Source organism: Hyaena hyaena, unplaced genomic scaffold (assembly GCF_003009895.1).
Source record: "Hyaena hyaena isolate Hyena2069 unplaced genomic scaffold, ASM300989v1 scaffold_4, whole genome shotgun sequence".
NCBI classification, from domain to species: domain Eukaryota; kingdom Metazoa; phylum Chordata; class Mammalia; order Carnivora; family Hyaenidae; genus Hyaena; species Hyaena hyaena.
Window position 1 is genome coordinate 5,364,438 of NW_024080636.1, and position 25,118 is coordinate 5,389,555.

A 25,118-nucleotide genomic window follows, 5' to 3' on the forward strand; every position below is an offset into this window, starting at 1 on the left:
GAGAGTGAAAGAGAGCAAGCAGGGGAGGGGCAGAGAGAGAGAGAATCCCAACCAGGCTCCAGGCTGTCAGTGCAGAGCCCAAAGCGAGGCTTGAACTCACAAACGGTGAGATCATGACCTGGGCCTAAGTCAAGAGTCGGACGCTTTACCGCCGGGGCGCTCCAGGCGCCCCCCACGCCCTGACCCACTCCCTCCTGGGGGACTCGCAGCTGTCCCGCCAGGGCTTCCGTTGTCGTTGGGCTGAAGTGAGTGAGGTGCTTTTCAGCTGGGACCTCCCCGCGTGAGCCCGTAAGAGACAGATTGTACAGCGTGTTCCCAAACTGCTTGGGCCTTTTCTGTTAGTTTGTTCTTTGTTTTCCCGGTGTCCCACTCGTGCATTCGCACATTGATTGCCTGGCCCTTCCTTAGCTTGTGGCGCTCACAGGTGGGGGGACCCCCCCGCCCCCGGAGCACACCATGTCTCAAGGAGTACTCGTGTCCCTTGGAACACAGTTTGGGAACCGTAGATCTGATCGGCAAGCGCAGGGCTTCGAGGGAAGGCCACGATGCCATTGCCAGACGCTGCATTTACTCCTGATACAGGGCAGAGGACACATTTTATTCTGTGAAGGGCTAGATAGTAAGGACCAGCTTCATGTGGTCTATGTTGCAGCTGGTGAAAACGGCCCTAGATGATATGTAAAAGAATGTACATAGCTGTGTTCCAGTAAAGCTTTATTGACAAAAACAGGCAGTGAGCTGGATTTGGCCGGCCGACTGTAGCTTGTCAACCCCTGGTTTTAGGCCTGGGAGGCAGGACACCCTGGTTGTAGAGCTGAGTGGGGTGGGCCCTAGCCTCCGCCTTGTGCTGGGGGAGTCCTGTTTATAAAATGCGGATATTGATCCTGGCCCTGCCCGACTTGCAGGCGAGCTGTGGTGGTCGAGAGCAGTGTGGCCCTAAGAGCTTTTGTAAACTGTCAAGTGCTGCACTGCCGTATGAAGGTCGCCTCCGGGGGAGGACCTGGGTCCTGCCCCTGACTGTCTTGGTCACTGACTGTCCGAGGAGCATGGGGCTTGGCCAGGGAGGGAGAAATACGCTGATTTCTCTGTCTTTGACTTTGGCTCAGGGGTCTTCTACTGTCACTCCCCTCCCTGTCCCCTGGGTGCTTTGTAACTATCGGAACAAGGGGATTCTTAAAAACCTAGGTCCCTGTAGAAGTCTGCCCCTCATAAGAACTTCAGCCTCTGTGGTTTTGCACCGAATTCGAGCCGGAGGAGGTTATCTGTGTCCAATTACTGGTTTGCACTCGCCAGGCGTGTGTCCGGCAGAGGTGAAGGCCCCGCACAGGCGCGTGCGGTCAAGGAGGGAGACCACAGTGCGGTGAACTAGGAGCCGGCAGCCCCTCCCGGCTGGGCACATCAGCTCAGGTCCGAGGAGCCCAGATGGGGGACAGGCAGGAGGGGCCGTCAGGGAGGTGGCTCTCAAGCTGTGAGAGTGTTTCCCAGGCAGACAGGGCAGGTGACTTCCCCGGCAGGAACCATGTGAATAAAGCCACAGAGGTGAGAGTCTGTCCAGGAGCCATCAGTGTGTTGTAAGGGCTCAACCCTGGCCGTAGGAACCCCGGGCCAGGGTGGTGCTGAAGCCGGGCAGGGCCGGGCCCTTCATCTGAGGAGCCCAGAGCCTCAGAGGGGCAAGAGTGCTGGCACCGAGGGCACTTAGCTGCGCACCCTGTGTGGAGCGAGTGAATTCAAGATGGCGCCTGAATGGCCAACTCCGTGGTTGGGACTGTGAGTCCTGTAGGATTTGGAAGGGACCGAGCTGCGTGATCGCGGGCACCCCTGAGAGCCAGGCAGGCAGCCTCAGATTCGGTGCAGGGAAGGATGGAGGGCTTGAAGCTTTCGGAGCAGGGAGATGCCACGGAGGTGGAATGTAAGGTGGCGCGTGCTGGTGAAATCTGGGAGCCAGCTGGGAGGCTCCCGCGTGGTTGACGGTGGGGGCTGCATAGGACTCTGTTTGTGGTGTTGCAGTAAGGGGGGAAGTGGGGGTTTTTCTGGAGACCTAGTTGGGTTTTTGGAAGCCCCCCACAGTTGACCCCATTGTCTCTGTCTTTCCTGCTGTAGATATCAATGAATGTTTAAGTATCAGTGCCCCGTGCCCTGTGGGGCAGACATGCATCAACACGGAGGGCTCCTACACATGCCAGAAGAATGTGCCCAACTGTGGCCGTGGCTACCATCTCAACGAAGAGGGAACTCGCTGTGTTGGTAGGTATTGAAAAAAGAGAACCAATCTGAAATCAACTTTTCTGTCTGCTCGTAGCACCCGCCACTTCCCTGGGAGGGGAGGAGGAGATCCCCAAGTGCACTTGTCCGTCCGATGACTTGCTCATCTCCAAGTGTAGACCTTTATCATCTCTTGCCTGGACCATTGCAGTAGCATGCCAGGCTACCCCTGCCCCCAGTTTTATGCCTTTCAGTCTGTCCGGGTTAGGACAGCTGAGCTGAAAGCTCTCTTGTGCCTTCCCGCTCACAGCCCCCATTGGTGACAGAGAGGACAGATGCCCCTGCTTATAATCCAGTGCCCCTGAGGTGGCCCCACCTTCACGAGCCTTATAATTCAGATGAAATAGGCCTTGCAGCTCCCTAAAGAAGCCCCGCGCTTTCCTCTTTCCTTTCAGATACCTTCACATTTCCAGAATACCTTTCCTGTGGTATTTTGCTCTTCCATTATTCCCTCTGCCTTCCTGCTGCTACATTCCTTTGGATGCTGCCAGCTGGGAGGAGTCTTACTCCGTACAACCCCCAGAATACTTCCCCGGCGTCTCCCCGGGTCCCTGGGCCCTTCCCGCCTCAGCCAGAGCAGGAAGCCCCGAGGGTAGGGGCGGCATCTGGGTCCGCTGCATGCCCACTACGGGACCCAGCACGTGGCAGGTGCTCCGGGACATCGTGGCGAAGGGTGAACCGTACTGCTTTGTCAGTGTACGGTTTAGTTTGCTGCCCCCTCGCCTTCCTTTCTGACCACCTCCAGGAAAAGCCCGCGCTTAACGTTTTTCAATGTGTCCTTCTCTTTCACAAGATGTGGATGAGTGTGAGGCGCCCTCTGAGCCCTGTGGGCCGGGGCACCTGTGCATCAACTCCCCTGGAAGTTTCCGCTGCGAGTGCAAAGCTGGATACTATTTTGACGGCATCAGCAGGACATGTGTGGGTACGTGGGGGTCCCTGAAGGCCTCGGGGGTGGGGGGAGCCAGCCAGGTGGCCGCAGTCTGCACCTCACCTCCGAGAGTCCCGGTGCAGCAATCCCTGAGAAAAGACCCTGAGTCAGAAGCCCGCCCCACCGCTGCAGTCCCGGGTCCGGTGCTGCCCGCCGCCCCCCCCCCCGCCCCGGGTGGGAGCCGGTCTCCCCGCCCACAGAACAGGCGCGCCGCTTGAGCCAAGACCTCCAAGGGTCCATGAGACTCCAGCCCGCTCTGCAAATGCGCGGAAGCATTAGTGATTCTTTCCCTGAGTCGCCGCCCTGCTGGCGGGCTGCAGGGCTGCGTGCATAGCCCGACGGCACGGGGGCTCAGTGCCGGGAATGGGGACAGGCCCCGCTGGCCAAGCACCCGCCATTTGCAGACCAGGGTGCTCCGGGGAGGCTGGCCCCTTGTCAGATCGGTGGAGCCTCATTCAGGGCCCCGGGGTGGGTGGGGACCTGGCGGGCGGGCGCATCTCCAGGCGCGCGTCACGGAGGGAGCGCCAGACTTGCCCAGTGAGCGGACGGGCAGGGGTGGCCCTGGGTCCCCCTCTGACTCGTGCCGTGGGTTGGACTCGTTGGACAAGTCGCTTTGCTTCTGTCCTCTGAGCAGAGAGGCTGTGGGAGGCGGGGGATGAGGTCGCCAGCGGCGGCGGCGGCGACGGCACTGAGGGGGCCCACCTGCTCCATTTCAGACATCAACGAGTGTCGGCGCTACCCCGGGCGCCTGTGTGGCCACAAGTGCGAGAACACGCCGGGCTCCTACTACTGCAGCTGCACCGTGGGCTTCCGGCTCTCTGCCGACGGCCGGTCGTGTGAAGGTGAGTGGGCTCCCGGTGGCCTGCTCTGGCCCCCTTCCCGGGGAGCGCCACCGCTGCACCCACAGACTCTGCAGTGGGGCAGACTCGAGTCTCGTATCTCCCAAGCACATATTAAGGGCGGCGTCCGTGGGGGACCCCTGGAAAAGGTGACTTGGCAGAGATGACTGGGCCTCCTGGGCCCTAGAGGGCTTGGTGGCATCTGCCCGGGGCCGTGCACGTGGGGATGGATAAGCTGCTTTAAGAACATGGGTTGTGGCTGAGAGTGTAGGATTTGGAGGCGTCCAACCCACCTGGATTCACGTGACCTCAGGGCATGGCTGCCTCTGTCCTGCCAGGAGCCGGGGGCGCAGTAGGTCAGATTTTCGAGGAAACTGGTTTTTCTTTATTAAAAATTTTCTTTTAGTGTTTTATTTATTTTTGAGAGGGAGACACAGAGCACAAGCAGGGGAGGGTCAGAGAGAGAGGGAGACACAGAATCCAAAGCAGCTCTAGGCTCTGAGCTGTCAGCAGGGAGCCTGACGTGGGGCTCGAACCCACAAACTGTGAGATCTGACCTGAGCCGAGCTCAGACGCTTAACCAACGGGGCCCCCCAGGCGCCCCAAAGGACAGAAGGATTTTTTAAAAATCTTTTTGTTTTAATTTATTTATGAGAGAGAGAGAGAGAGAGAGAGAGAGACAGAGCACGAGCAGGGAAGGGTCAGAGAGAGAGAGACACAGAATCCAAAACAGGCTCCAGGCTCTGAGCTGTTAGCACAGAGCCCGATGCAGGGCTCGAACCCACGAACTGCGAGATCTGACCTGAGCCGAGCTCGGACGCTTAACCAACGGAGACCCCCGGGCGCCCGAAAGGGCAGAAGGATTTTTAAATGCTGGGGTGCGCTAAAGACAAGTACTGCAGGATGTAACGTGGGGGGTCAGCATGTTGAGGGCTACTGCCCTCCCACAGAGACTGGGGGGTGGGGGGACCTACCCTTCTCAGTGATCACACTTCAGAGGCATGGTTCCCATGTCCTGGGTTACGGGGGATACACCTCAGAGGGACAGAGAAAGGATTTACAGTTGCAAGTTTTCTAAAGTCACTACTTCTAAGAAAACGGGGGGTCAGGATCGAGTATCTTCTGTTGGCTGCGCTGAGCTTTCTCAAGCAGGTATTTTAAGGGTCTGGGGTCGTCCTCCTAAGCACCCCGTGTTGGGCTGGTAGAAGCCACGCTAAGGTGTGGTCAGGGCCCTTAGTCTGCTGGGCGGAGGTTGGAGGGAGTTGTTAGTGCTGAGCCTGTCGGCGCTCACATAACACCAGCCTCCTCCGGGCCTGGACCGAGACGGCGTGACAAGCATTCAGCGCAGGGCCTGGCACACCGTAGGTGCTCAGCAGGCATCCCGTCTTCTCTGGGGACTAGGTTCTGAGGTCAGCAAAGTCCAGAGCTCTTGCGGCGCTTGGCGATCCCCTCCCGTCGCCGGGCAAGCCCGTTGGGTGCAGGGCAGGCCCGGGAGCAGCGTGTGACAGGACAGTCACAAAAGCCGGACATGCCCAGATGCGCCCAGTGTGCGCAGGTCTCCGACTGGAGGGTGGAGGTGTGACGGGATCCTGGGTCCTCGAGTCCCCCCGGGAACCAGACGCAATGCACGCGTGCCGGCGAGGAAGAAGATGGACGCACGGGGGTCCCTCGAGCTTGGGTTCAAATCCCAGCTGTACTGTGTTACGGCCTTGAAGCAGTAGCTCGGCATTCCTGGGACCCCTTGTCCTCGTCTGCACAAGTGGGGGAGCAGGAGGCGCCTCAGCGGGGGTCCTGAGGATGAAGCATGTGGGAAGCGTAGCCCAGGGTCCTGCGTGAGGCCAGGTGCCCGCTGTGGGGACCGCGGGTGTCACTGCTGTTAGCATTCGTGCCTTAACGCGGCTCCTCATCACTCCCAAATGGCTGGAAAGGAGATATTCGCGTCTACATTAGCAGCAACACTGCGGACAGAAGACTGGGGCCCAGCTACCTTGGCCCTGTCGTTCCGCTAAGCATTTGTAAGGCAACCCTGATAAGGCGTGTGGCAACGTGGCTCCCGCCTTCGAGGAATCTCTAGAATTTAATGAGAAACCTCACCGGGCAGAGGGGAGCAGATGATGGCCAGGCAGCACGGGGAGAGAGGCTGAGGGACGTTCTCAGCTGCCCGCCCTGCCTGCCCTGCTAGGAATTAGCAGCAAATAAATGGGAGAAGAGACTTGTAGGCCAGAAGTTGGCAACATATTTTTCCCCCCTAAAAGCCACATATAGTAAATGTTTTAGGCTCTACCCGCCGTAGTCTGTATTGCGGGTTCCCACTTCTTTTCAGGGCGAAGGCCGCCGTGCACTGGGGTAAATGAGTGAGCGTGGCTGTGTGCCAGTAAAACTTTCTTTACAAAAACAAGCGGAGGGCCAGACGTGTGCTGACCCCTTCTCTCAGGGACGGGGACAGATGAGCAGGAGCCCAGAGTCTCTGAGTGAGGTGGTGAAGGTCAAGTTCGCGATATGGGCGTATCAGACGTATCACTCAGGCCTCCCTGTCTGCTGAGGGCATTGTCTTGGAGGTGAAATGGGGAGGGCCGTGATCGCATCTCCATCTGAGGACTAGAACTGACCCCGGGAGCCTGAGGGGGGACCCGCCGGATGGAGCCGAGGCTGGAGGCTTTCCTGTCGTCCCGATGAGAGATTCCAGATCCATCAGCCGTGGGGGATGGAGTGGGAGCCCCTCTCCCTCGGGGCGACCCCGGGCGGCAGACGGACCGCAGACTTGTGGCCCTCCACCTGTGTTAACTTGAGGGGGGTGCTGTGTTTACAGCCCCGCCGGGGACCAGGGGCAAGTGGGGCCACTTCACGCGGGGTGACCTCCGGGGACCCTCTCTCTTCCAGACGTGAACGAGTGTAACAGCAGCCCGTGCAGCCAGGAGTGCGCCAACGTGTACGGCTCCTACCAGTGCTACTGCCGGCGAGGCTACCAGCTCAGCGATGTGGACGGGGTCACCTGCGAAGGTGAGGGGGGTGCCCCGCCCGGCTGAGGGGAGAGCGCCCCGTCCCTTTTTCCTTAATGCCCTTTCAGGCTGGTGGGCGGTGTGATTTTTCCCCCCCCCTGAAACTGACACTTGTTTGGATACAAGTAAGTCCTTGAGAGCGAGGTTTAGAAAGTGGCAAACCCACTCCTCGGATTTGTCTTTAAGAAACATGTGGTTGGGGATCGCCGTGTGGGGACCTTGGACCACACGTGGCAGGAACTGCGGGTGCCAGGGCTTGGTGGCATGTGACCTCGGGGCAAGGAGGGGGCTCGGGGGCCATACACCCCCTGTAGTCCGAGGGCTGACCCCAGACGCACCAGGCTGTCAGAGGGTTAAAGGCGACTCAAAAGTGCTTGGTACAGTGCCTGGCACAATGTAGGTGCTTAAAGGCCGGCTACTGTCAGGATTATTACTGTTTCCATGGAAGATCTATTTCTTATGAGCACGTGGATAACCCTCAGCATTAGGATGTGCTTGCAGCCGCAGGTCATCTGTACCGGGTGTTGTTCTGAAGCCCTTGGCCTTTCCCTGCCGCTTAGGCCCGGTACTGTCTCCTTCCCCCATGCGCACACACTTTACACTGTGGACTTGCTCTGTGACGCTAGGCTAGGCTCTTGCCCTCTCTGGGCCTTGCTTTCCTCTCTGATGTAATGGTTTGAGGCCGCCCCAGCCCTTTGAGGCTTCCTGTGTCCCGATGTCCCCCTGTGGCTGCCCTCCAGGGCGCCATCCTGGCCCGCTGTTGGGAATGGAGTCCTGCCGGGTCCCCCTTGGGATACTGAGGCCGGGGTTTGCCTTCACAGACATTGACGAGTGCGCCCTGCCCACCGGGGGACACATCTGCTCCTATCGCTGCATCAACATCCCTGGAAGCTTCCAGTGCAGCTGCCCTTCGTCCGGATACAGGCTCGCCCCCAACGGCCGCAACTGCCAAGGTGAGCATCGGGCAGTTCCCTGAGGTGGTCCAGGCTGCGCGCGGGGCCCTGTGGTGCCGGGCAGCTGAGCCCAGGGGGGTGCATCTGGGAGAGGGAGGGGAGGCCTCTGCATCCAAGGTGTGTCCCGGGGTCCACATGCACCGTGTTCTCCCACTCCCGGCATGCCTGTCTCCAGGGGGCTCTGACCCTCCCGCCCTGCCCTCGGGACCCCCGAGGGGGCCAGAACAGGGGCTGACAGCCATGAGGAAGTGGGAACTCGGTGCCCAGAAGACCCCATCCCATAGCAGGGGGCTATTTGTTCAGCCTTTCAGCCACTGATTCGACAAACCCTTGCCAAGAGTTAAGGGCAGAGCAGTGAGCGGGTGGTGGGGGAGCTCTCTGGCCTAAGGTGCCTGTGACCACCCCGGGCAGGGTGGGCGTGGTCCGCTGTGTCACAGCCCTGAGGCCTCTGTGTTTGTGAGCATTATGGCTGTGAGGGTCCCGCCGGGGCGGGGGGTCAGCTCCAGCATGCACCAAATGAGGGGGCCGACAGCGCCCATCTGCACTCAGCTCCCACATCTAAGAACACTCTAGAGGCTCCGTAACTGAGCCATTTGGTGACCAAGAGGGGGTGTTGAGTAGATTTTTGTGAATGGACAGTCCCAGAAGAGACCCAGGGACAGGCCCAGGAGCTGAATCACAGAGGCTCAGAGGCCCCAGGTCTGCACATGTCAGCTCTGGTCGTGAGGAAGGTGCCCTTGGTCAGAGGCAGACGGGAGCGGTGGCCTTTCCTGGGAGGGACCCGCCCAGCTCGGCCACAGCCCTGGGTGGAAGTCACTTTGTTTTCGCCTCTCTGGTGGAGCGGATGACTTTCTTGCTTCTGGCCAGCCTCCCTCGCCGCAGCCTGGGGTCCTGCCAGACACAGCAAAAACACATTCCTGAGCCTGGCTTTTGAGATTAGGAGTGTTGTTTTCACCACCAAGATCAGGCATTTGGCACCTCCTCCCAGACGCCTCTCAGGCTTGGTGGCGTCCCCTGGACCCCACCATTCTGCTGCTCCCGAAAACTGTGGGGAAGAGGACCGCCCCCCCCCTTCCCCCCCGCCGTGTCCCGGGACCTCGCAGGACAGTGCCCCAGGCATCACCGACCCCGGGCCCTGGGCACGACGTAGAATTCCCGTAAGCCCTGCTTTCCCCATCTGTCACATGCAGCCACTGGCTTCTGCCGTTTCCTGCGGGCGGGTCACAAGTCCCCCGTGAGGTGAGGGCACTGAGCCTCAGGAACCTGGGACAGTTTCTGGCTGGTCAGAACCTTGGCTCCGGCCTTTGTGGGTCCCAAGGTCAAGTCTGCCGCGCACAAAACGTGTGACCGTAGGCAAGTCACGGAGGCCCTGTGAGCGCCTGCCTACGCTGAGGGTCATAACGGTTCTTGCCCAGTGAGCTGTCGGGAGAACAGACAGAAGGCTCGAAGCTCTTCCCGGGAACTGTGAATAATAAGTGACAGCCCCATAAATACCGATTATCCTCTAAGAGAAAGGCTGGCAGGGCACCGCCACAGAGAGCAGCCCGTGGAGGGCGAGGCTGGCCCCCTCCCCACCCTCAGTCCTGCCTGGGGGGAGGCCCCGGCACCCCCGTTTGCGGATGGGGCCGGCTTGGGTGGCCTCTGCCTTCAGCCGGGGCCTTGGGCTCTCTCACAGACATCGATGAGTGTGTGACCGGCATCCACAACTGCTCCGTCAACGAGAGCTGCTTCAACATCCAGGGTGGCTTCCGCTGCCTGGCCTTCGAGTGCCCCAAGAACTACCGCCGCTCAGCAGACACGTAAGTCCCTCGGGCCCCGCGTTATCCGTCTGCGTCGGCCTTCCTTGGGGGCCCGGCTCCCGGCCTGGGTGGGCGGTTCGTGAACCATGCCCTCCCACTGGGGTCCCGGGGAACTTGAGGACCCCGATTCTCAAGCCCCTGAATGCCAGGACACTGGTGGCAGAGAGCCTAGGCAGTGACTTTGAGGTGGCCTTGGGGAGCCTGTGAGAGGAGTCACCAGGCACCAGACCTTGGGCCCCGGGCAGCTCGCTGGGTCTCAGCTTCATTATCTGTAAGATGCAGAGGTCAGAACGTACTCTGACCCAGACGAAGGCAGTGATGCTTCTGGGTGAGCCCATGTGATTTTTGGGGCATCAACACCGCCTCCTGAAAGCCAGATTCCATTCAGCCCGGTGGCTGTGTGGGAACAGCGTGGAAATTTCTGTGCTCCAAACTTGAAGCCGTATGTTCCTATGTTACTCTAAGTCCCCTCCTTCCCGGGCCACTGGGATGTCAGCTTGGGGGGTCCAGAAACCCCCTTCCTCAGGGCGGAGCAAGGACCGCTGATCTCCCTGCACGCCACCCCACCCCTTATTTTACTCAGCGAGTTTCGTTTCGTGCCACTGTCGGTAATTTCAGAGAGAACTGTCTAGTGGGGCCAGATTCGGGAGCACGGGTGCGTGACCCTTCCCTCCAGCCCCTGGAAATGCTCAGAGCCGGCGCCCAGCTAGGCTGACCTCAAGTAGGCCTTTTGACCTTGAGCCTGCTCCTCCCGCCGGAGGGTCAGGGCCTCCCTGGCTGGCGCACCAGCCCCCGTGTCCGCTTGCTCAGCCTGAAGGGCGGCTGCCCTGGCTTGCAGTTCTGGCCTGGCCCCCAGCTTGCTGAATGCCGGAACAGGGGACGCTCAGACAGCCATCTCCCCGCAGCGGCGCTTTGGGCTCTTCCCTGGACGCTCACCCTCCGGTCTCGCCACCTCCACGGCTTGCTCTGTCCCCCCAGCATGAGTATGGTCGTCTGCCCAGAGACCCAATGCCTCGTGCCCCCACTTGTCCTGGTTAGGGAGGAAGCACTCCGGAACTGGGTTTGCGCGGGTGCGGCATTCCAAAGACCTCGTGGGGTAGCGAGGGCGTTCCTCAGACCCCTAAGAAAATTCTGTGTCCTCAGTTTGAGGCTGGGCTGTTGTTTGTGGGATTAAGTTCCTGCTCCCCCAGTTCTTTGTGTCTGGGCTTGGGGGTTCTGGACGACTGCCTGGCGCTGGGCACGAACTTCCCACACAGGCAGCCATGAAGCCCAACCCAGAGGCCGCTGCCCTGTGCGCGTGTGCATGCTTCCCAAGCCCAAGGGTGGACAGGTGGGCGCCATGAGCTGAGGTTGTGGCTGAAATCGGCAGACCCAGTTCCTCCCCGCGTGTTGACACTTGCCGTGGAAGCCTTTGCCCCACCTCGGTGCTGAGAAAGTCACTTGTTTGGGGACCGCGGGCATCCTGGGTGCAGGCGCCCGGGCGGACATCGGTCTCGCAAAAGCCCACATCCCCGCACCTCGACTGCTAAGAGCACATTCCAGAGCAGCGACGGCCACGGGGTGCGGCAGGGCCAGCCACCCCGTGGCTTGGATGGGAGGGTGCCTGGAATGGGTGCTTGGATGGGAGGGTGCGTTGGTGGAATGAACGGGGAGGGGGAAACTGAGTCAGGCAAAGAGGGAGGGAGTGGCAGGCAGGACTGGAGTAGGGCTGGGGACGGGTCGAAGGGCTCCCTCCCAGCCATGACATGCGTGCTCAGTGGGGAACCTGGACGGGCATTCTACTCACTGGGGGGTTGGTGCTCCAGGGCTCCGTCTGACCCACCCCATGGATTCATCAGCATGTCCAGGGGTTTGATAAAGAGGGGGCTTGTGGGTCAGGGTAGGAAGCAGGGCCCCACCCACAATCCAAGCAAAAGAGGGAAGATTTGGCTCCAAGCTGCCCCTCCAGGGAAGAAGGCTCAGATTAACTCACATTCCTGCTCCCCAGCGCCACCCAGCTGCGGGCGCCGAGGGGGAGGAGAAAGAAGCCGGGGGTGGCGGGGGTGGGGGTTGGGGGCAGGGTGGGGGTGAGGTAGAGGCCCAGCCAGAGGAGAGCCAGGCCAAGCCCTCCGTGACTGAGTTCTCAAGCTTCATGGGGATGCTGTGGCATTCTGGAAAGATGCCAGCTTGGAGTTCGGCTCCCTTGGGTTCGCCTCCCGGCTCACTCCATTCCAGGTCGCTGGGGCTCCTGGGAGCCTCTGTACCCTCGGCTGGGAGGAGGGTGGTGATGCCACCCTGCTGGGTTCCTGAGTCCTCTCCATAAAGCTCATGCTGGGTTCAGCCCCCGTGGGGGGCGGGTAGGCACCCCAAAGGCCTACTTTACTGCCAGTGTTTATGGGAGGTACCCTGGCGTCCAGGGCAGGGCAGCGCCTTGGAGGACGGAGAACCAGGGCCGGGATTCCGGACTCCCAGACCCCGCTCTCCGGTTCCTCGGAGCTGTGGCCTCAGGTCACTCTCCTGGCCACCCAGGGGCCCTTCCGTGTCCGCAACACCTGCTTGGCAAGGCCTGGGGGATTAGCAAGGAGTAGCAGTAACGAGCTCCAGGCAGCAGCCCGGTGCCCGGGTAGTTGGTGCTTGGACAGAAGCGGGGGCGAGGACGGTGCTACGGCACATCCGCCACAGAGGTTCCTTGCGGTCACTCTGCTGTTCCTCGCCACCCGTACGACCCGGGGAGCTCGCGGCTTCAGATGGGAGACGAGCGGGGCGCCTGAGGGGCTGCGGGGCCGGGGCCGTCACTGCTGCACACAGAACTCCATCTGGTTCCGGTTTTCTCCTTTCTTGGCCCCTGCGGGGAATCACGGGCCAGCCGGAAGCCCAGCGTAGGAATGGGGGGCTGGGGCTGGACCCCCAAGTTGAGGGACCCCCGGGGGGTCTTATCCTGGGCATCCCCTCCTAGAGAGGGGAGTTACCGCAAGGCCACGGGGGCTCGGAGCTTCGTGTGAGCATTGCGACAAGCCGCTGACCAGTCGTAGACCGACTCAGGCAGGACGCAGGCCAGAGCTCCAAGCAAGGGTGGCCCATCTTCTCCGCACCGCGAGCTCCTCCGGCCGGCGTTGCTAGTTTTATAGCTGCTTTTCCTCCTCCTCAAAAATCCGCCTAAAGAATTTATTATCTGACCTTCAGAAAGCAATGTATAAAATTTAAAAGAGGTAGATCAGGAAGGACCCAGTAGGAAGCACTCCTGTGGTTAACGTTTAAGGAATCTTGCTAGGGAAGATTTAAGGCGTGCTCGCTCTCTCGCTCTCTCTCTGGGCCTCAGCCTTCTCTTTCTCTCCGCACAGTCTCCTTCTGGGCAGTGTCCCTGGCGGCCGAGGGGTGGTAACTGGAGCATGACCCAGCAGGCTGGGCCACAAACCGCAGGGCTGGGCCTCCTGGATCTCTCGGATGTTAAGATCCTGACCACACGATTCCCTCCTACCCACAGGAGGAATGTCAGCGCGTTCCAGCGCCTGGGATGGGACTGAAAACATCCTCTTCTCCCCCCGCAGGACCGACCCCTGAGACACGTGGTCGGCTGGCACAGCTCCGGGCCCAAGGGTGTAACGCGGGTGGACAGGGGTAAGGGGAGCGGAGCCCCGCCTTGGCCTGTTCCCAGGGCTTCTGTCCAGAATGACAAGAGCGTGAAAGTCAGGAAGGTGCCCTCAGGGAAGGCTGTAAGCGTGAGATGGCCGGGGGTGGCATGAGGTGGGTCCCTCTCAGGACAAGGGACCGGGGGCCTGGACGACCTTCTCTCTCTGGTGTGTGGCGACTTGCAGTAATCGCATTTCCACAGAAAGTAGGATGTTCTGATCAAATCTGCGGGGCTGCAAAACTGGGGCGTGGTGTCCTCGCCTGCATGACAAGATGGTGCATGCATGTGGTCCCGGGGACCTGGCTCTTCTCTGTGCGACGACAGCCCTGCAGACACACTGGCGAGCAGAGCCTTTTGTGTCCGGCCCAGCGAGGCGGGCCGCTCGCCAGGCGCGGTGGTGGAGGTTGCTGTGATGATGCCGTCAGCTCAGGGTAGAGCAGGACACGCCATCGGAGTTGGAACCGACCAGGAAAATCGGGGCCGTGCTGTGTATCTGTGCACACTCACTGAGGCGCGTAGTAGGTGTCAAGTCCGTCCGTGCTCGGTCCGGGAGTTAAAGCCAGAGGGCCGTCGCCCGGCCATCGGGGAGCGAGTGGCCCACGTGGAGCCAGGCCGAGAAACGCGTCGTGCGAGAAAGGCTGAGGGTCTCTGGTTAATGACTCTTTGGGGTGCGGGGTGGGGGATGGGGGGACCCTCCAGTTCTCTGGCGCAGGGTGACTGCGGGGGCTTGAACATCACGCACACTTCACCCCTCCTCCCACACGCGCTGGGTTAATGCCTCCATCTTATAAATCACAACCCTGTCCTCGGACGGGGTACAGGCCACACAGAAGTGGGACAGCTTAAGGCACATGAAGGAGACTCTAGTGCCACCTGCTGGCCAGACCCACCAGGCCCTTCCTGAAGCAGCTGGTACGTGTGTGTGCACGCGTGTGCGTGCGCACACACATGAAGGCTTTGAAGTGAGACAGGCCAACTTAATACAGACTGTGGGGTCACAGACAAGTTACATGTCCTCACTGAGCTGTGATCTTCCCGTCAGTGGGACAGGAGAACAATGGGGGACAATGAAATGCGCTAATGGAAGGAGAGACCCTAATTGACCCGCACGATGCGAGGCACCAGCCCTCGGGGTCACCTGGGACCTTACCGTTTGGCCAGGAGCTAGGCGTCTCTGGGGGTAGGCCGCCCCTCAACAGCACCCTTCTTCTGCTTTCCTTCTGTCCTGTCTGTCCCCTCTGCCTCCGGGCCCCTCCCGTGCATGACTCCCCCGCGGTGTTCCTGATCCTCATCTACCATGGAGGATCATCCCCACGGAGCACCATGGAGCTCACTCCCCAGGCCGGCCTCGCTAAGCCTGCTCGGAACGCTAAATGGCCAAGTAAATGAAATGATTCCCATCAGTCCTGATGAAGAGCTGGAAACAGGATGTACAAAGAGACCACACTCACAGTAAATGGCACATGTAAAATAAGTCCAAGCACCCATCACGAGGCATAGAAAAGTAAAGAGCTGAAAGGGAGACGTGATGGAAGACCAGAACGGTTTGTGCTCCTGGCCAGAGAATCCAAACAGAGTCAAGATGGCGGGACTTCCTGGGGCATGCTCTGCCAGGTCCCATGGGGCTCTGCACTTGGGCTCCGCTTCCAAAGGCAGCTGCCATCAGAGTGTGATGGCCTGATGTTCAGGAGGCAGAAGGCTGTCCCTGTCCCCAACCTCTCACAGGAAGTTAGAACCTGTCTCCATCTCCATCACAGGAAGTTGGGAGCTCTCACCATCCTGTCACAGAAAGTTAGAGCCTGTAACAGGAAGTCAAAATCTCTTTCCACCCTGTCACAGGAAGTTAGGACCTCTTTCTATCCTATCACAGGAATTAGGAGCTATCACGAGCCCATCACAGGAAGTTAGAACCGCTTTCCATTCTGTCTCAGGAATTAGGGGCTCCCACTATCCTGTCACAGGAGGTTAGCATGTGCCACAGGGAATCAGAACTTTCCATCCTGTCGCAGGAAGTTAGGAACTAGCACCATCCTGTCACAGGAAGTTAGGACCTCTTTCCATCCTGTCGCAGGAAGTGAGGAGCTAGCACCATCCTGTCACAGGAAGTTAGGACCTCTTTCCATCCTGTCGCAGGAAGTGAGGAGCTAGCACCATCCTGTCACAGGAAGTTAGGACCTCTTTCCATCCTGTCGCAGGAAGTGAGGAGCTAGCACCATCCTGTCACAGGAAGTTAGGACCTCTTTCCATCCTGTCGCAGGAAGTGAGGAGCTAGCACCATCCTGTCGCAGGAAGTTAGGACCTCTTTCCATCCTGTCGCAGGAAGTGAGGAACTAGCACCATCCTGTCACAGGAAGTTAGGACCTCTTTCCATCCTGTCGCAGGAAGTGAGGAGCTAGCACCATCCTGCCACAGGAAGTTAGAACCTCTTTCCATCCTGTCGCAGGAAGTGAGGAGCTAGCACCATCCTGTCGCAGGAAGTTAGGACCTCTTTCCATCCTGTCACAGGAAGTGAGGAACTAGCACCATCCTGTCGCAGGAAGTTAGAACCTCTTTCCATCCTGTCGCAGGAAGTTAGGACCTCTTTCCATCCTGTCACAGGAAGTGAGGAACTAGCACCATCCTGTCGCAGGAAGTTAGAACCTCTTTCCATCCTGTCGCAGGAAGTTAGGACCTCTTTCCATCCTGTCGCAGGAAGTGAGGAGCTAGCACCATCCTGCCACAGGAAGTTAGAACCTCTTTCCATCCTGTTGCAGGAAGTTAGGAACTAGCACCATCCTGCCACAGGAAGTGAGGAGCTAGCACCGTCCTGTCACAGGAAGTGAGGAACTAGCACCGTCCTGTCACAGGAAGTTAGAACCCGTCTCCATCTCCCTTCCAAGCCCTGGCTGTCCCTGTGGACACACAGGAAACTGGGCCTGGAGTTCAAGACTCCGTGAGGGGGTTGGGCAACAGACCTCACTGCCTGAGCACCAGGCAGTGCTTCCTCGCTCTGGGACCTGGGGAAGGCCCCCAGCTCTTCCAGGCTCAGTTTCCTCGCCTGAAGATTGGCACTCAACCCACTCCCACAGTGCAGTGACAGTGACACACTGGAGAATGCCAAGCATTCGGTAGATGGCAGCAGCCATGACCGCTAGTGGTGGAGATGATCGCTTCCGGGGTCATCTCCGGGCCCCACCCCAGAGCCTGCGTAGCCCTGGCCGCCGCCTGGGTGAGGGGCCGGGCGCCTGGACGACACTCAGGGCAGGGCGCGCCTGGCGAGTGTGGCCCGGCCGGGGGGGTGTTCCGCCAGTGAGAGGGGACACCCCTCGCTCCCGGCACAGCCCCGGGCCCCAGCCGCCCAGCGCCCCCTGAGGGTGTTGGAAGAGGCCCGGTGCCTGAGTCAGCGGCCCCGGAGGTCCACGGCCCCTCCCGCAGGTGAGTGGGGGCGCTCCTCCCGTCAGCTGAAGCGGCCAGAGGGGTGGCGGGAGGCCCTGGCCGGCGAGCTCCCGCTTTCCCTCGAGCCTCTGTTACCCCTCCGCTTGCTGGAGTCGCTCTAATCCTCTCCTTGTCTCTCTGTCCACTTTTCTTGCAGCCGCTGCGAGCGCTTGCCTTGCCATGAGAATCAGGAGTGCCCCAAGCTGCCTCTGAGAATTACCTACTACCACCTCTCTTTCCCCACCAACATCCAAGTGCCCGCGGTGGTTTTCCGCATGGGCCCCTCCAGTGCCGTCCCGGGGGACAGCATGCAGCTGGCTATCACCAGCGGCAACGAGGAGGGCTTTTTCACCACCCGGAAGGTGAGCCACCACAGCGGGGTGGTGGCCCTCACCAAGCCCGTCCCCGAGCCCCGGGACTTGCTTCTGACCGTCAAGATGGACCTCTATCGCCATGGCACCGTCAGCTCCTTTGTGGCCAAGCTTTTCATCTTTGTGTCCGCAGAGCTCTGAGCACTTGCTTTGGGCCGCCCGGGGGCTCCCTCTTGTTGCTTTCCTAACCCCTCCCCCCCCGGGATTTTAATAAAGTTTCAGCAGGCGATCCTACCCAGCATGCCTCACGTGCCTTGGTTTTATTGCGCTTGGTTGGGATTCTATGCTGTTCGTCACCCGGGGTGACCCAGGCACCTGCCACGGCCTTACGGCCTGGTGGCCCCCCCCCCACCCCGCGCGGCGACTGAGGAGTGTTTTCCATACGCTCGTATGTACCTGGCGGTCCCTGTTGTTGGAGGTCACTGTCGACACCGCCAGGGAGCCCAGGGGCGGGGAGAAGGAGGCGTGCGTGCATCACCCCCTCAAAATGAGCTCTTCTCATTTTGTGTTGAGCCCAAAGGATGAGGCCGTCATTGAAAAGAGGCCATCGGACTCCTTCTCTCTCATTTTGTAAATGTGGAAACTGAGGCCCAGAGAAGGGGAAAGGCCAGGGGTCTGTGGCCTATTTGTAGCTGAGCCGGGCCTTCTGGCCTTGCTGTATCGCGTGGAGCTGACCCTTTAATGGAGCCCAAAAAACTATCCTGAGACTCAAGCCTCTCTTTCTGTTTATCTTGACGAGAGGCCCGAACTGGGGGGAGAAAATGCCAGAACACAGTTACAGGATTGGCCGCAGCTCTTGCCCGAATCAGGTTAGTTGCCTCCATCGGGATTCTGCCCCCCCCCTTCCGGCCAGGAGGGGGAGGCAAAGGCGACGCGATAGATGTGCCGCTCGTGGGAACCACTGAGTGAGCTTCGGGGCCTGCGTGTGCATTACCTCAGTGCCGCAAGGCAAGCCTCTCTTCCCCGTGGAGACCCAGAGAGAGCGAGTGGTTCGCCCAGGGCCGCACAGCAGGTATCTGATCCCTAGCTTGCTAACTCCATGGCTCGAACTCTTCCGTTCTCACAACACCTCCGACGTGGGCCTCGACCCTCCCGCCTCTCTTCATTTCCTCCACCGTGACTCCAGCCAGCCGTCCTCACCAGTCCCCAGAGCGCCTTTCCAGGCCCTGTATGATTTGGTCCTTGCGTGCGTCCCCAGCCTGCCTTCAGATTGTCCTCCCCTTGCTCACTTCCCTTGAGCCACATCGCTGAGTTCTTTGCTGCCTCAGGCCCTTTGCACATGCTTCGCACCCTTGGCTCCAGTGTTGGTTAAAGCTCAGCTTAAGTGCTCCTTTCGCAGCGAGGCCTTCCTGGACACCCTGGGGTCGGCCCCTCTGTCAGCTTTTCTCAGAACACTTCCTTTGTCATGCTTATCCCAGTTCATCCGTGTTTCACGTCTGTCTTCTCCACCACCCAGGGAGCTCTGGGTTGGCGGAGATCAGCCATGTCCCATTCAGCGATGTGTCCCTAGCTCCTGGCGAGGGCGCCTGACACACAGTAGGTGCTCTGCCTGTGCCCCTTGAGGGAATGGATGGCTTCCTACCAACACTGCCTTATGTCTCTCGCATTTCTGGGAGAAATGCTGTTTCCAAGCAGAAGCAAGAGGGGAGGGCAGAGCACCACAGGGGAACCAGGACAGGCAGGGTCGCAAGATCCTTCCTACAGTCACGCACAAGTGGGTGGGGGAGGGTGTGCCGGCCTTGCCGTTGGTACGGAAGACATACACGCGGTAAACCCTATGCCTCGTGCCTTTTGACAGAAGTGGCAGTCAAGCTACCTTGGAAGCCAGGCACCTCAAGCCTCCCACTCTGTCTCCCCTGCCTCTCTCATCACGTCTGGTCTGGACCAGCTCCCAACCCCCCATCTTCCAGTGCATTCTCCACGCTGCAGCCAGAGGACCCCTCTGAAGGGCCAGCCTGGTTATGTCCCTCTCTCGCAAGGACCTTCCGTGGTTCTCTTACCAGCGCGTCAAGGCCAGCTCCCTCGGAATGGTATCCAAGGTCCCGCTCCATCTAGCCTCTGCCCGCATTTTCAGCTCCACCCTAGTGTGTCCCCTTCATTCTAGGGGTGCTTGTCCCCCCTGAATGTGCCTTCTCTTGGCTTCAGCATGTGCCATGCCATCCTCCTACACACTGCTGTGCTCCTTGAAGGCTTAGCTCAAAAGTCATCTCCTCAGCGACTTAACCTGAGCTCCGGTAACCTGGAACGTACTCCATCTGCACATTTTCCCTGTTATCTCGTGATTGTCACTTTTTATTATCCCTTCTGCACTGGGGCCTTTTGGAGAACTCAGATTATGTCTGTATTCTCAACACCTGTAGAGTGTTTGGCCTGTAGAAAGAGTTCAGTAAACATCTGAATAAATGAATGGACGGATGGTCGGATGGATGGGTGGATATATGATGGATGGATGGATGATGGATGGGAAGGTGGATGAATGGATGGACGGGTAGATGGATGGAGGGATGGATGATGGGTGGGAAGGTGGATGGATGGATGGATGGATGGATGGATGGGAAGGTGGATGGATGGATGGATGGATGGATGGATGGATGGATGGGAAGGTGGATGAATGGATGGATGGATGGATGGATGGATGGGAAGGTGGATGAATGGATGGATGGTTAGATGATGGATGCATGGACAGATGGATGAATGATGGATGGATGGTATTTTCAAGGCTTAGTTCAAATACCCCCTCTTCTGTGAAGTTGGCAAGGCACAGCAGGGATCCAGTTATTGAATTCAATATTCTTTCACCAGGCTCCAGATTATCCGAGTCAGAAGAAGCCCTTTTCCTTCATGTCCAGGAGTGTTGAGTGGGGGGAGGTGCTCAGGGCCGTTAGCACGCAGTGACCCGACAGAGTTTGGGGAGCCCCCCCCCGCAGCCTTCCCACCAATGGGCCATCCAGCTGGGCTTGCGATCCCCGTCGTCTGTAGACCCTACACCTGAAGGGGGCCCGTTCCCTCTCAGAACGCCTCTGCCGTCTCTGCGCGTGTGCCCGAGTGCACGCGTGGGGCTGATGTCTGCACTACCTGGTGGCTCCTCTCTGCCCTGAAGTTCCTGGGGCTACACAGTGATCGTCCAACACTGTGCTGCTGAGACCATGCGGTGCAGCCAAAACAAAATAATTAAGAGTTTGAATGTTCTTGCCATTCACTAGATCCATGACCTTGGAGAAGTCATTTGCCTTTCAGAGCTTCAAGGTCCCCCTCATGGGTTATTTTGAAGCTTACATGTACTTGCAGGTGAGGCCCTATCTGGTGTACATGGTAGGCAGTCAGTAAGTGTTGCTTTTATCATTCATTGGAGGGAACGTGAGTGTCCATTTGGACCTTGAGTTAAATGGGGAATGAAGGTTCAGGGGGTTTGGATGTGTCCAAGGTCACTGCCAATCACCTCTGACTCCCAGGACTGCACTTCTGACTCCTTCACTGTCCTAACCCAAGTTCCAAAGGGCAAATGGTAATAATCATGGTTATCATTATTATAATGATAATATCAGAACTACGATAGCTAACACATGTGCCGCCTGCTGAGGGCCAGGCAGTGCTCCTAGCATTTGATTGAACTCTCACAACAGCCTTGTGAGGAAAGCACTTCAATTTCACACTGAAGCCATGGAAGCATAGAGCAGATAAGTAACTTGCCCAGAGTCCCACACCTGGTGCCACACCCAGGCAGCCTGGCTCTGCCCCTGTCCCCTGACACTCTGTCCCCCGCTGTCCCCAGTGCTGCGAAGCGGGTAAGATTTCTGGGGTCAGTCAGTGCTGGTTGGATTGTTACTCCGGCCTCATCTCCGAAATCACTGGATATGAGCCCTATATTATGACTCCCAAGTATAGAGCGGGACATTTCATTAGCTAAAGGAGGCGGCAGTAGGGTGTAGAGGGTGTAGAGGGTGTAGAGGGAAGAGCCGTAAAGATTAAGTGAGATACAGCGATGAAAAGGAATGAAATCTCGCCATTTGCAACAACGTGGATGGAACTGGAGGGTATGATGCTGAGTGAAATAAGTCAGTCAGAAAAAGACAGATCATATGATTTCACTCACAGGTAGAATTTGAGAAACTTAACAGAAGACCGTAAGCGAAGGGAAGGAACAATAAGATACAGACAGAGAGGGAGGCAAACTATAAGAGACTTAAATACAGAGAAAGTACTGATGGTTGATGCGGGTGGGGGGTCAGAGGGTTGGGGAACATGGGTGCTGGGCAGTGAGGAGGACACTTGCTGGGATGATCACTGGGTGTTGTAAGGAAGCGATGAATCACGGGAATCTATTACTGAAGCCAAGACTACACTGTACGTTAGCTAACTTAATAATAAGAATTTTTTAAAAAGCCATTTCAGCCGTGAGACTTTAGGCAGAGAAAATTAAGATCGTATTATATTACATGATGATTTGGTAGTAACCTTATCCTCACATAGTGTACTATTTTCAGGAAAGAGGTAGAGCCCGTGATGTACTGACCTAAAAAAAAATAAAAAGACTAAGCGAGGTAATGTGTGCAGACTCTCTAGCACAGAGGATCTGGGAAGATTCAGCAGCACAGTGTTTGAAGCTCTCTGGATCCCAGCCCAAAACACACAAACAGCGAGACAGAAGAAATTTACACCTACGGAACGTATGCACAACTAAATGGGGTGACGTGATACCCTGCGAACCACCAAGCCCAATGTGTGTCCACATGCAGGGCATCAGTACCGTGCAGAAGCAAGGAGTGGGAGGGAGATTCCAGAAGAGTCAACAGACATTCCCAAGAAATGCAGAGGACAAATTCTGGAGCAGCAGCTAAGACTGGGAGACATTTTACTCATTCTATTCCATCTCGCCCCTAGGAGCTCTTGAAACGGAGCCAGCAGGGCTTCCCCTAAGGTCAGAACCTCATACTACGAACAAACTACTGGGTAAGAAATGCAGAGGTGAGTAGGAGAGAGACGACAGATTGGATAAAGAAGGTCCAGGTAAATGTAGAGGAGTATCAGAAACCAAGCTGCCCCAAGTGACAGAGAAGGGAGTTCTGTGATGTCAGAAAAATCTGTGAATGTGACTTTTTCTAAAATTTCAAGGAAACTGATTTTGCTTGAAAACGATCGACCCAAAAGCAGCAAGGTTGAGTCTCCTGCAAGATTGTTGTAAGAAAAGAGACGATAAGGAACAGAATGACATCCCTCCAGAAAATGAAAATACACCAGTAGTATTTGCTCAGAGTCTAGATCAAAACTGTAACCCCTATCAAAACAGAGTAAGAACACTAGGAAAATGATCAAAAGGGAAGAAAACTATAAGTAGGAATTAGGGAAAACAGAAATGAAGTGACAGAACCCAGGAAATAATTTAAAATAAAAGCAAAAAAAAATTCCAGAAATATTTGAGAGAAAATGACCAAAAAGAAGACAAATTTTATAAGTCAAAAAAGAAGTAGAAGAGATGAAAAGGCTCGAAGAGAAAGTGACGGCCGTTGAAGACACGCACAGAAGACCCAACATACAGAAAATAGAAATCTCTGAGGCACTAACCCAAAACAAAGGAAAGAAATAAATATTAAAAACTGTAACTCAGGAAAGTTTCCAAAAATAAAAAAAATTTGAAAATCCACATTGAAAAAACACAGCATGCCTGAACATATCTACTCAGAGCAGCACGTACCAAGATACATACCAAGTCTAGTAAAATTATTGGACTTTATTATCATTAAAAAAAAATAGAGAAAGTGCAAGCAGGGAAGGGGGAAGAGGAGAGTGAGAATCCTTTTTTTTTTTTTTCTAGGAGAGAGAGAGAGAGACAGCATGAGCAGGGGAGGGTCAGAGAGAGAGGGAGTGACAGACCGAAACAGGCTTCAGGCTCTGAGCTGGCAGTCAGCACAGAGCCCGACGCGGGGCTCGAACCCACGAACCGCGAGATCATGACCTAAGCGAAAGTGGGACGCTTAACCGACTAAGCCACCCAGGCGCCCCGAGAGTGAGAATCTTAAGCAGGATCAACGCTCAGCGTGGAGCCCAACGCAAGGCTTGATCCCACAACCCTGGGATCGTGACCCGAGCAGAAATCGAGTAAGATACTCAGCCAACTGAGCCACCTGGCGACTCCAAATGATCGGACTCTAAAGGAAAGAGAAGACAAACAGTGAACATCCAGGCAAAACAGCAACAACTTATAAGGGGAAAAATTATACTGTCATCACTTTTTCACGGCAACACTTACGCTGGAAGAAGATGAATACTTAGGATCCTCAGGAAAACGTAAGCCAAAGATTAATGCCCAAGGAAACAGACTTATGTGTACGAATGACACAAACCATTACAACGTGCAAAAGTATCAGCCTGCAAGCATTAATCATAGTTACTCATCCAGCTTCAACAAAGTGAGTCTTGTAAGGAAAGCACATAGTATTAATTGCTTTATGTCCAAAATGTAGATACGGGACATCTATTAAAAGCTCCCTGGAAAAGGGAGCACATATCGAAAAAATATATATTATTTTAAGTAATTGTGTTCATAGTGGTGGTGGTGAATTTAGTACTGCTCTTCTGAGAGACTGATGTGTCTAGAATATGGAATGACTAAATAATTATGGGATATTCCATCATCTCCTGTGTTCTTAAGAACCCAGATGCTGATATGGAAGAAAAGAGATTCCTTTGTAATGCAGAAGAGGTCAAAAGTCCGTGTGGTTCTTGTTTTGAATCAGAAATATCAGTAGGAACTCCTGATATATACCTTTTTTTAAAAAACCTTTTTAACGTTTATTTTTATTTTTTGAAGGAGAGAGAGAGAGACAGAGCATGATTGGGGAAGGGGCAGAGAGGGAGGGACACACAGAATCCCAAGCAGCTCCAGGCTCCGAGCTGTCAGCACAGAGCCTGATGCAGGGCTCGAACTCATGATCCGTGAGATCATGACCTGAGCTGAAATCGGATGCTTAACCGATTGAGCCACCCAAGTGCCCCCATATTTTACCTTTAAAAATGTCCACTGAAGGGGCGCCTGGGTGGCTTAGTCGGTTAAGCGTCCGACTTTCGCTTAGGTCGTGATCTCGCGGTTCGTGGGTTCGAGCCCCGCGTCGGGCTCTGTGCTGACTGCCGGCTCGGAGCCTGGAGCCTGTTTCGGTCTGTGACTCCCTGCCTCTCTGACCCTCCCCTGCTCACGCTGTCTCTCTCTCTCTCCTAGAAATAAATAAAAAAACATTAAAAAAAATTTTTAAAAAATGTCCACTGAAGAGGCCTGGAAGTAATGGCCAACTCAGTACCACCAAACATACCTGGGATCTAGATGGTGGTCTTGAAATGCCACTTTCCACTAGGACACAAAACAAAAACACACCAAAGACTTCTCGGAGAATAGCTGGGGCAGGCAAAGTACAAAACAAGGCTGGACCACCCAGTCCTACCAGAGATCGGAAGAGAGCCACTGAAGATCACGGGGGCCACGTCAGAAGGACACAGGAGCCACTCTGATCTTCCCTCTGGACAAAGATGGGAAAACTTGAGCTCCAGCAAAGGATGATCATTGCAATGGATGGAAATCCATCAAATAGTTTACAGCCATGAGGTCCTACTGATGTCTGAAAAAAATCAACGGGTAAGCTCTGGAGGATGATAACGAGCTAGTTCATGGTCCTGAAAACTTGTAAAAATAAGGCAAGAATCAGGCATCATTGCTTTTCTTCTATGAACTATACCCCGCGGTAACCAATAGCTTACGAGTAGCCTGTGGAATACTCCTTGTACAACTAGTCCAACTAACATACTAAGAAGAGATGGTAGAACCAGACTACCAGCACTTTGCAGTCGCCGAAGAATCGGTGGCTTTAGGTCCTAAGAGACCGTCAGACACCCTGATGGAAGACACGCCACCGTCTGTCATTTTGCCAAAGGGACTGGGCCTGCGTCGGGTCAGG

General features: G+C 56.7%; 1 protein-coding gene across 2 annotated transcripts in view; it reads left to right on the forward strand.

Moving 5' to 3' along the window:
• The window catches only part of FBLN1 (fibulin 1), an 83,337-nt gene that overhangs the window by 32,978 nt on the left and 25,241 nt on the right, over nucleotides 1-25,118 (forward strand). Inside the window, exons 9-15 of one of the 2 annotated variants that reach the window (XM_039234986.1) lie at nucleotides 2,101-2,244; nucleotides 3,056-3,184; nucleotides 3,907-4,032; nucleotides 6,910-7,029; nucleotides 7,850-7,981; nucleotides 9,657-9,780; nucleotides 16,962-17,409. In XM_039234986.1, the coding sequence (XP_039090917.1) occupies nucleotides 2,101-2,244; nucleotides 3,056-3,184; nucleotides 3,907-4,032; nucleotides 6,910-7,029; nucleotides 7,850-7,981; nucleotides 9,657-9,780; nucleotides 16,962-17,316 (1,130 nt within the window). In that variant the 3' untranslated portion in view covers nucleotides 17,317-17,409. Of the gene's footprint in view, nucleotides 1-2,100; nucleotides 2,245-3,055; nucleotides 3,185-3,906; nucleotides 4,033-6,909; nucleotides 7,030-7,849; nucleotides 7,982-9,656; nucleotides 9,781-16,961; nucleotides 17,410-25,118 lie in introns of those variants that run through there. The other variant, XM_039234978.1, reaches the window with a different exon arrangement.